Raw genomic sequence first — 12,613 nt, forward strand, 5'->3', positions numbered from 1 at the left:
TAAATAATTTAATTTTTAAATATTTTAAATTTTATATTTTTTGAGGAAAATTTAATTTCACATTTAATGAACCTCCAACTTCCCCACTCCAATCTCTTCCTTTATAAACCCCACTTCATAACCCAAATCTCTGCATCAAACATTCAATCCAACCAAACAACAAAGGAGAGATAAAAAAAAATTAAACTCTTTCTTTTTACAAAAAAAATGGCAAAGTTTTCTGCTGCTTTAGTATTGGCCATTGCACTACTAATGGTCATAATGGCTAGCCACTCAGCATTTGGTGCTAGGAACATGCAACAAATGAGTAGCACTAGTACTACCACTACCACCAAGACTAACCCTAGTAGTACAAGTGGTAGTGGTCTCACTGATAACAAGAATCTTGTTTTTGGTGGTGTTGGTAGTGGCATTGGTGGCACCGCTGGCTTTATTGGCCCATTCGGTGGTGCTGTTGGTGGTGCTGGTGTTGCCGGTGGTGTTGGTGGTGTTGCTTTCCCCGTTGGTGGTCTTGTTGGTGGTGGTGTTGGTGGTGGTGCTGGTGCTGGTGGGATTATTCCTTAAGCATGACCTTAATTGTACTCGTAACGAGTTTGATTGAGCTAACAAGCGATTGTTTAAATTTATGTCGTGTGGTGTATTCGTGTATGTGTCGTAATTAAATTAGCTTAGCTTAGCTAAGTTGATCGTGGTTAGGGTTTTTATGTGTTGTTTAATTAAGGTGGTAACAATAATAAGAGGTAGTTTGAATTAACTAGGGTACGGTGTTGCATGCATGCATGATCATGTATGTGTTTCGTTGTTTGTCTAGTGACAAAATGTATTTGTCGTTTTATTTAAATTGTGTGTTACGTATGTTGTTTCAATTGTAAGCCTAGCAACAGTGTTTTTTTTTATGTATTGCAATTATGTAAATCAATGAAAAGCATTTGTTATAAATTTCTTGCAAAGAACTTTTTTTATTATTATTTTTTAATTATTTTCATGATGATGAATAACTACATTTACTCTGATCTATTATCTTTAAGTTACACCAAATTTGATCTGTTAATGAGATGAGGAGGGATACATGTTAGCTTGGCCAATTTTTACGTAGCTTAATCATCATGGATTCATGGTGCAATGCAATCAATCGTGCAAATATCATCAAATGTTACCCTCATATATCTTAAGTGAGCTGGTTAAAATAATTGGACTAGTGAAACCAAATTAACTACGTAGTAAATTAAAGATTATACAAGGTAGTAGACTAAACACTCTTAGATAATGTAATATTTTGTAAGTATAACACAACACATTAATTGCAATAATATATGTCATACACCTAGCTTATGTACTGAGAGCGAGGGATAGCTCAAGTGGTTAGAGCTCTCCTCCCGATTCCCGGAGATTTTGGGATCGATTCTCAACTCCGCCCTTATGACTCTCTAAACACCAAAAAATTTATGTACTTGATGTTACGAGAAGTAGAGTACTAGAGATTTAGAGATCCTCTCAAAAGCATACACTGAGATTTTTGTGAAGAGGATTACTATTGATAATAGAATTTTAAATATAATGCCCATTGGACAAACTAAGATTGTTTGATAAAATTGATTATGAATATTGTTGTTCATCATATAAAATTAAACAGTGTGGTATTGCGAAATTACGAGTATGTTTTTATTAAATATACAGTAATATAATAGATTATAATCATTTACCCCTTTATTATTTTTACGCATTTTTAATCTCAACATAGTACAAACTTCATTCGCAAAATCAAAATCGTTATACTACCTCCGTTTCATATTATTTGCAACGATTTGACATAAAATAAAGAGGAAAAATGTCTAATCGTTGCAAATAATATGAAACGGAGCTAGTATTTTTTTTCTTCCTAGGAACTGATTAATTAGATCGATTTGTCCGAAACTCCCTGTATTACAATGATCTCCGCATTGCACCCGAGATGAACTCAGTCCAACTAATGTACAAAATATGGTTGTGACCATACTCTATAGTCCATACCGTACCTTACTTTAATTTTTACTTCAGTAGTTGAATTTCAGCTCCAATAATCAATGGAATGGAAGCAACTTAACTTTTTTAGTGTACATTTTACTTTTTTTGTGTTAATATTACATACTGTATTAAAAATCATATTTATCAACTGCATGTATTACTTTCAACCAGTTTTTGTACTCTACTTAATGATATTATAGACCAAAGTGACCCCAATGTCCAATTAATAAATTTATTTTTGTAAAGAACAACATTTAAAATTACACATTTACTAGGGCTGTTAGAAAGCACTCCCTCGTTCCAAAGTCAATAATCTAGTTAATAGTGTAAGTGTGTAACTAGGATTGTAGAAAAAAAAAAGGGAATATTTTACATCAAGAGTTATTATACAATGTCTGTTCCTGAAAGTTCTGACTCACTTTATATTTGCGCTGTCTCCAATGAACATCTATGTCCATGAATATCTTTGGCTATGTATGCGGGAGTATGCCTGAAAATTATTTATTTCTATTAGCTAGATAGATTGCAGCCAAAGTTATTTTGTTTTGATCACATGAATAGTTAGTGAGTCGAACTTTTAGAAATGAAAGCAAAACTTTTTTATTTTTTCTCAAATGCATTTATTATGAGCATTGTTCCCCAAAAAAAAAAAAAAAAAAAAAAAAAATAAAATAAAAAAAAAATAAAAAAAGGTATTGTGAAGGGTGTTGAACTAAAATCATAGGTCGTGCAACAGAATATCTAATTATCTAGTGGAAAGTTGGACCTTTTAAAGAATAGTTGTAATCAAGCAGTTTGTTTATTTTGTATACAGTATACTCACAACTTTTAGCCCAAATCATCTCCTACAAGCCCAATGACCCAAATAAATCAGATAATTTTCACTTGTTGATCTGGTGTAAGCCCAATCTTTTAATTGTGCTCAACTATAATAAGGTAACAAAAATTTATGATTGCTCCAGAGTCTAGACCCTTTCATGAAAGAATAAGGGTGTTACTAATTTACTAAATACAGCCATATATTACAAGACACCATACTAGTATTTTACAATTTCGCCCTTTTTTGAGAAGTACAAGATATAGTTTGACCTACAAAAAGAAGGAATATCAATAGAATAAGAGAAGATAGATTAATGATCCTAGACTTGCTCGTAACTAAAGGAGAATGTTAAGCAAAGAATGATGATTTTAGTAAGGCATAGATAACGAGAATAAAAGTATGGTCGATCATAGATTTTTTGGGCAACCATTGAAAGACCTTGGTCATTGTTGGTTATGTGATTTGGCCATAGGCTCACAGGTTAGGGGAAGAGAAGAGAAATTATATAAATAGACAAATAGTTGATGAGACTATGAGAGTTGTTTGGTCATTCATGGGCTTTACCTTATAACATAAATCCATAATCATGCAACGACTACCTCTTCACTTCTTCATGCATCAACTACCCATTGTCATACACTCTCTTACCAATCATAAAAACGCACCAAAAACAACCACCATCAAGCGTCATCATCCGTTTTAGGCACCTTAAAACGTATTTTAAACCAACCATAAACCACCCTAGACTAATACCTATACTCTTGCCTTCAAAATATTAATTGAAAGAATGAATCAAATAGGCTGTCAAGAATAGCTAGTAGTTAGCATTAGGAATCTAGCTAGCAAGTTGAGAATTTACTCAATTTGGCAATAGACTGATCTATTGTTAGTTTGTTACAATTACTAGGTGTCTAAACAAGCTTTGTGTTTTTCCTATTTTATTTGTATCATGTTACTCATGACCTTAATATGTAAATTATTAAAATCAAATTACTAAGGGTCTGTTCTCATAGACTGAACTCAACTGAACTGAACTAAACTGAGCTGAGCTGAACGAAACTGATATGAATATTTTATAAGAGAAGGAAATTAGGAGCTAAACTAAAATGAGCTGAAAATAAACGTATGAGAACAGACCTTAATTCTCATCTTTTTGTCCTCCTATGTAACATAAATATAAGGTTACAAACTTACAATGCAAGGATAGATATATCATCAGTAAAAGTTTTATGTATTGCATGTAATTGTTTTTCACATTTCTCATGCGTTTAAATAACCACCATTTTACTCAATTATTGTTTGATAACTAGATGAAATCCGCTCGATGCACTCTTTACTTGTATTATTTTAAAATAAATATTTTTTTATATGTGCTTGGTACGATAAAATTTGTTATTTTATTCGTTATACATAGAATATCATTAAAATTTTCTCTTAAAACAAATTGTGAATTTCATTTCATTCATTATATATTTACATAAAATTCCTAATATCAAACGATATTGTTTTATATTTAATGAATTTAACCGTTAAAATCTCATTCACTAATTTTGCTTATGTGGCATTTGAAATATTTGATTTAAAAAAAAAACAATTACAAATCTCTTATTTAATTGGCTATAACTAAAATTTATAATCCTACCTGGCGCTTTAATTTAATCTTACTTGGCTCTCTATAAACTCGGGATGGAAATAACTCTCTTTTATATATATACTAGTTTGGTGCCCTGAGCAAAGCCCGTTTAAAATATATATACATATATATATGTGTATATATATGTATATATACATATATATATATATGTGTGTGTGTGTGTATATATATATATATATATATATATATATATATATATACACATATATATATATATGTGTGTATATATATGTATATATACATATATATATATGTGTATATATACACACACACACACACACACACACACACACACACACACACACATATATATATATACTAATTTTGTGCCTCGTGCAATGCCCGGATTGTTTATTAAATTTTGAGATAAATTTTTAATCTATATGCCAAATTTCAAAATATATCTCTAATACAAAATTATTTAGGAATTGATGTGTTTTTATGACAATTTAAACTAAGTAGTAGACATGTAAATGACTAATAATAATATTGGTATTTTTTTTAGAGTTATAATCTAATTTTTTTAAAAAATAAAATTATAATTCAATTTATACATATGAAATATTGGTATTTAATCGAAAATAAAACTCTCAACTAACAATTTTATCCTAAAATCCTAAACTTTTTTTTTATCCTATGGAATTTATCTAAATATATCCAATGTGGCGCATCACTTGGCGAAAAATTAGAATGCCAAGTGTCGTTGTGTCGTGGTCTGGCTAAAAGTCTAGCTATATATATAAATAAATATATATATAATTTAAAGATAAATTTCTTATTTAAATAACATATTTTAAAACATATCAATAATACAAACAATATTAAATAAAAGGGGGTATATCCTTTTGATTAAAGATATTTTGATGTAGGATACAATTAATTTTTGTAAGAGCGCAATATATATATTATTCGGAATTTCTACTTATTAATTAATAATCACTTGACAAACATGCATGCAAAATAAAGATGTGGATAGTTTTGGGAAATAGATTGGACTGTTTGTAGTTCTTGAAAAAGTGACGCAAGTAGCATAGTCATAGCTTTAAGAAGAAATCAATTTGAAGTTAACCTATTTTCATGTTAGAGGATGGTATTTCTAGGATAAGTTGTGATTTTAATGTTTTTAATTGTGCTATGTTTGACAGACGGGTAATATGGCTGCCCATATGGTTGCTAATTGGGAGATTGATATAATTTGGAATACTTATATAGGACAATTGATTTGCCCAAAACTTTTCAAACTTTGACAGATCTTGATTTAATTTAATAATATCTACAACATTATTAAAAAAATTATGAAAATATGTGTATTTTTTATGCGACACTTTTGCTAAAATTGTAAGGGCTTGTTGACATTTATTGAACTGAACTAAATATTTTATGAGAGAGGGAAATTAGGAGCGGAGCTGAACTGAATATTTTATGAGAGAGGGAAATTAAGAGCTAAATTGAACTGAACTGAATTGAACATTTAATGAGAGAGGGAAATTAGGAGATGAACTGAACTGAACTGATTGGAGCTAAACTGAATTGAAATTAAGTAAATGTGAACAGACTCTTAAAACATCAAGTGTCGTTATCTTATAGTATGACTAAAAGTTTATCTTTATACTAGTTTTGTGCCCGTGCGATGCCCGGGTTCTTTATTAAATTTTAAGATAAATTTTTAATCTATATGTCAAATTTTAAAACATATCATTGATACAAAATTAGTTAGGAATTGATGTGTTTTTGTGATGATTTAAACTATATAGTAGGCATGTAATGACTAATAATAATAACATTGGTGAAAAACATTTCTTGACCCGTAACCTGAAATAATGACCCTTCCGATATGACTCGTGATCCGACTCGATTAATAGGTCTACACACAGTACTAAAATTATATTAGATTGTAAAGTATGTTTTTTTAATTGATTAGAATATATTATAAATAATGGATGTGGTGCACTTTGAGCTAATTCCTTCGCTCCAAAAAAAACTATGATACAAAAAATAAATTTATATGATAATTTATGAGTGTTATAATTTTTTTTAATAAAATTATAATTTAATTTGTACATATGAAATATTGTGTAACACCCTAGAAATTCCTTTCTTTTAAAATACTTGTTTTGCCCTGTTTAAAAATTTAAATAGGAATATCTAAGATATTACCGCCACCGTGAAAACGGCTAAGGCAACCATCAAAGACACACAGCGGAAGACTAATTTCAAAACCATTCAAAACAAGTCAACTTGAAAAGTCAACCAACGAAAATAAAGTCAAAACCAAAGTCAAACGAAGTAAAATAAAACCATCCTACAACTTGGAACCATTGTAGGCCCTTATTAAAACCAAACTGACTTTAAAACTTTTGCGTTAGTCATGCATGATAATAATATCATAAATAATTAAAGCGTTAAACACATCATATACTTATAGAAACTAGCATGATTCGCTCTTCACCCATGCCCATTCATGAATATGCTTCATCACCTGAAAACCTCCTCTCTACTTGTCCCCACTACTCGCCATTAGAAAATGGGTCGTCGTAGGGTTAAAGTAAAGACATGGCCAAACACACAAACACACACAATCAGCAAAGCTGAGTACATAAGCGTAATTAAACACACTAACATGCTTTCACCTATCAACACACACTTACCTCATTGCACCTGTTTACAAGCACACACAACAATCAACAAGACACATTAACTAGACACTAAATAATTCATTTAGCATTGATTACGCATCGAACGGGTTTCCTCCTACTAACCTCCCCCAAATAAATTTGAGGTTAACTGACACGGGAGCTAACCATGCCAGCGACAAAACCACTCAAAGGTGGCGGAATTCCTGCGCATAATAATAAATAAAAAAGAATGTACAACGTCCTGTACTCCATTAGAAGTTATGGTTAAATATAAAACCCCATAACTCCCCCCCATTGTTCATACTCAAGGTATATACGTTCCAAGAGTTTTGGTGCGTAATCTCTTTCACTTTACGTTATTTACCTTTTATTGGACTTGGTGATGACTCTCAAAGCATCATAAAACAATCAACAATAATTATTCACTCAACCAAACATACCAAATTAATTCTTGAATACTTAGTGACCACATATTATTATGTTGAACCCTTTTTAATTCTACCTCACTGTCAAAGACACCTTAAACGCATAATGCGCCAAAAATTCTATCCCTCGGTGTTAAAAACACCTTAAGTGCACAAAGGCACCAACATACAATTTATTCTTTGTGTACATAAACACTTATATAGCTCCTTCCTTATGCTTAAAGCATCAATAAAAATTATTTGAACCATAATAAAATTCCTTTTCAATATTCCAAACATAATTAAATATGTAATTTAATTAATCATGCCTTTTAACATGTCATAAATAAAAATGTGGTTCAAACACAACATGCCCAAAATATAATTTTCCAATCCATATCCATCACAAATAATTCATGCTTCACAATTCAATCACAAACACCATAAATTCACAATTCCATACCTAAACCATAGCATGATACTACTTGTAATTGATTGAAATCAAGCCTAGCATGTTTCTAAATCATCAAAATATGCTAAGTACGCGAACGTACCTCAAATAAGCCCTTAAAGTAGCCGATTACACTACAACAATTCCCGAATTAAGTCTCCTACATAAAGGGACAATAATACTATATTAATTCTCCTTGTATACACAATTTTCAGCAACTTAAACTCACTTTAAATAACTTATAATAATCTGAAAATTATTTAAAAACCCCTAATTAAACTCCTTTTTAATGGATAATCACACCCTTTTATTAAAAATCACAATTACACTACTTTAAATAAAATTCCAACATTTTAAACTAATCAAAAATCCTTTAAAACTTCATCAAAATACATCTTTATACTTAAATTATCCATAGAAACATTAAATTATCTCTTACCCCTTTTAAACTCAAAGATAAAATTTAAAGCATAAAAAAAAAAAAAACTTCGTTAAAAATCAAAAACTGCTCGAAAATTGTATTTAGAGGCTGAATTTGGCCACGAGATTAAAACGGGATTAATATTAACGAACGGAAATCTAATAATTAAAACATGAATTTACGTGTTCAAAATAATCTGGAATTAAGTTAAACTAATAGGTAGTTATAATCACCAAAATTTCAAAACATCATTACTATAAAAGCCCTAAATCAATTATTCATAAAAAAAAACCCTAAAAACATGATTTTCAATAATTAAAAAAAAAATCTAGGTTATAAAATTTACAAAATCTGAATATTATAAAGTTTAATCATCAACATACAATTTGATACTAATTAAATTAATTTCAAACAATAAAATCAAAACCCATAAATCTATAATTATAATTACACAAATTAATAAAACCAAGGAGAGAGAAAATAAGACTAACCTTTTTGTGTGGGAAATTTTTGGGAATTCATGGGGTATTTATAGAGTAGAAAGTGTAGGGTTAAATTTGGGCTTATAAAAATGTGGGCTTGAGTTATGGGATAGGGCTTAAGTTATGAGTTTTGGAATGGGTTATTCCAATAAGCGTATGTAGGAATAATTTACATTGCCCAATAATTAATAAACGTTTGGCCCATAACATATTTTACTTTTATAAAACTTTATATTTAAAATACTTTAACCCTTTAAAATATTTAATTAAAATACTTGATCCCTTGACAATACATTTTATTAATACTTAAATACTTTATAAAAATACATAAAAATACGGGGTATTACATATTGTTAATTTTTTTTTTTGAAATATGAAATAGTGTTATTTTATCGAAAATAAAACTCTAAATTAACAATTTTATCCTAAAATTCTATCCAAATTTGATTGAAAATAAAATTCTAAATTATTTTTTTATCCCACAAATTGAATTCTATATAACTCTATCCTACGTGGCACGACACTTGGCGAAAAATTGGAACGCCAAGTGTCGCTATCTCGTCGCCTGGCTAAAAGTTTAGCTTTATATATTAGTTATATGATGTATTAGTTATAGTTATGGAGTATTAGATTGTTTTCTTTTAATCCACTTATAATTATAAGTTTCCTTGTTCAATGATGGAATATCAATCCAAACTAATGGAAAAACAATCCAAAGTATTAGATGAAGAAATGTGATTTTCTTCTTTGCGATAATTTTAATCCATAACTCACCAATCACTTATACTTCGTATCAATTAGTCTACTCTGTACTATAGAGTATACTATTATTTTTTTAAAATAATACACCAACATTAGTGAAAATTAACACATGTTTTGATTGGTTCTCATTATTGTGATTGGTTATGATTGGTTGCTAGACACATATGTTGGTTATGATTGGTTGCTAGATTAAGAATAGAGATTAAGAGTAATGTTGTCTATTTTATCACTACATAATACTATAGTGGAGTTGAAGGGATCATCTCATTATTGTGAGGATGCATTCGTTGTCTGTTGCTATTTTTCGACTTGTTTCTTTTCCTCCACATATTTGATTGATTCTCTTTCTCTTTGTATTATATTGTTGTATGCTTGTAATTTATTTTTATGTTATCAGTTTGCATCTTAAGCAATACTTTGAGTTTTGATGTTGAATATTTTGTAAAGCTTCTTCTTTTTCTTTCCTATCTGAATGTTCATACCCAAATATTCATGGTATTTTTTTTTTGTAATTTTTTTTTTTAATTATTATTGTTAGCCACTTAGTTGTGGTGGACTCAAGAATGGATCAATTTAAAACCAGAGATTTGAAATAATATTTGTCTAATACATGGATTATTTCGCTTTTTAAACTTTTGAAGCCATTTGTGTTTTTCTCTCTGAATTGACTTCTGTATGAATATGTTTTTGAACATGATTTTGTATCATACAAGTATATGTGAGTGCCATATTGTACCCCCTCCCCCCATCTAGGAATCTAGGACCTTAGCATACTTTTTCTCATGTAAGTCAAAATGACATATGGTAGAAGTCTACAACCGACAATTCTCATTAAATTTATGAGAAGAGGCTTATCTATATTGGTTTGACTTGTAAATATTTGTTTCATGTTGTGCATGTATCTGCTTATAGCTTTGAAAATCAAAATATAATGTTGTTGTAATTGGTGATCTATGACGTTAACAGGGGAGGTTGGAGCTTGTGAAAACATATGTTAAAAAGAACAAAAGAGGTTTAGGGGCTGAAAAGTGGAAAAAGAACCTTGCAATCATCCACAACAACCAGCTCCGGAGAGAAGGAGAAAATTGTAAGTTTCACTTGTTTCTTTTGTTTGCAATCATCCTGTTCAATTCATTGATTGCTTCATGGGGTGCTAATTATAATATAGTGTGATGTAGTGTAGTATGATTTTAAATTTACTTTTTTAGTGATTAGCGGCTGGTGCTGTGTTATAGCCTTGATAATCTAGAATGACCTTATTGTGTCTAATGTTGATGATGATTGTTGAGGTTGTTGATAATCTAGCATGTTGAGGACTTGAGGATGTTGTTCCTAACCCAAAGGCTTATGAGGCGTTGGTTAAGATTTGAGGCAGCAGCTTGGACTGTCAGAATGTTATTGCAAGTTCCTAACAATATTTGGTATGTCATACACTCATATTGGCAATTCTGTTGTAGTTTTTTACACTCTTCACACGAGCAGCTTAATCGTCATCTTTTATGCTCTATCAGGTTTGGGAACGTGTGAATTTCGATTGCACTTTAGCTTTTCTTGTTGAGCTTGAACTTTAGGGGTGGGTGTGCGCACTCCTTCACAGGGTAAGATTTTCTTTCTTCTTGTTAATCATCCTGTATCAATTTCACAATCTAGGGTATTGAAATTTAAGTGTAAGGTACATTATGAAACTATTGATTATTGTTTTGGAAAAATGCACAAGGCAGAGCTCATATATTAGAAATTAATTCAAATTGTAGTATTTAGTAGTCAAATTGTTTTGTGAATAATGTCCATTTTAATTTTTTTGGCAACACCAGTTATAATTTTTTTTTTTCTCAAATCCTAGCTTTAGCAAGTACTTAATCTTGATATTGACATGATTTATAAACAATGTGGTTTTGTTCCGAATGATTGGTCCTGTTAATAACTTGTGTATCCTGTTGAATTCAACTTTTTTTTTTCTCTTCAAGCGCGTATTTTTACTACCATAGTTCCCACCTATAATTTATCTAACAATTGTTGCTTATTATAACAGGATGTAATTGAGAAAGAAAGGAAGCAAAGCAGGTAATCCCTTTGCTTTTCCAATAAGAAAAGTTTTTGATGGCCTCATTATTGTCACGAGTTATGATTGTTAGAACTAGAATGCCAAAAAAGGGATGATTTAGCGTAGGCACTATGTTTTGGGGCAAATTTTGGTGATTTACTCACCTTGTTTAATTTTGGCCCAGGTCATATTCGTTTTTCTAAGTAGATTATTATGATTGGTTATCAATGATATACTTACTAACTTTTAGCTCAAGTTGGGTCATTTTTTGTTCGAGCCATGTAATTTTGGATATTGTTTGAGATTGGTTCAAATAATTCAGTAGGGGTCATTGTTTGGAGCTATTAAAAATTTATCTTTGACAACCAATTCATCGTGTTGTATTTGTTTGTGGTTGCAGTATCATGAGGAGCAGAATTTACAGGCAGTACTGAGTAGGGCATAGGAAGAAGATAAGCTATGATCAACGAGGAGTCGTTATAGCTGCACCCTTTAGATTAGTATTTAGTAGTAATTATGTAATATGATTCTCATAGATCAATAATTAAGTAATTATAAAGCAATTACAACATTGTAAATATATTAATAGCTAATAGACAAAGTTGTACTAGAGATTGTGCTGCACCTAATTTTCCTACTGTTGGGAGTCGAATATCTATTCTTTTAGTTTGCTTTTGGAGCCAACTCAATGCTCCATGATTAACCAATGCACATAAACTTACTAACATGTGCATATGCCTTATGCAAGCCTTCTAATAATCCCCACTCTAACCTCTATACCTACACATTATATACTATAAGCAAATTCACTTACATTAATAAATACACTACGACTAATTACACACTAATTACCTAAACAAAATCACGTTGGGGGACCGCGCGCGTAGGCCAACAACTAGTCATGTTTAAAACACCCCCTTGCGGTCTCATTGTCA

At 30.4% G+C, this 12,613-nt stretch overlaps 1 protein-coding gene across 1 annotated transcript; it reads left to right on the forward strand.

Moving 5' to 3' along the window:
• The first annotated feature begins 207 nt into the window (after nucleotides 1–207).
• Nucleotides 208–564, forward strand: LOC110727712 (glycine-rich protein 5-like). Its single transcript, XM_021907294.1, has one exon. It carries the CDS (start codon nucleotides 208–210, stop codon nucleotides 562–564), a length of 357 nt encoding a protein of 118 aa, XP_021762986.1.
• The last annotated feature ends 12,049 nt before the right edge of the window (nucleotides 565–12,613 follow it).

This window comes from Chenopodium quinoa, unplaced genomic scaffold, assembly GCF_001683475.1.
Source record: "Chenopodium quinoa cultivar QQ74 unplaced genomic scaffold, ASM168347v1, whole genome shotgun sequence".
NCBI classification, from domain to species: Eukaryota; Viridiplantae; Streptophyta; class Magnoliopsida; order Caryophyllales; family Amaranthaceae; genus Chenopodium; species Chenopodium quinoa.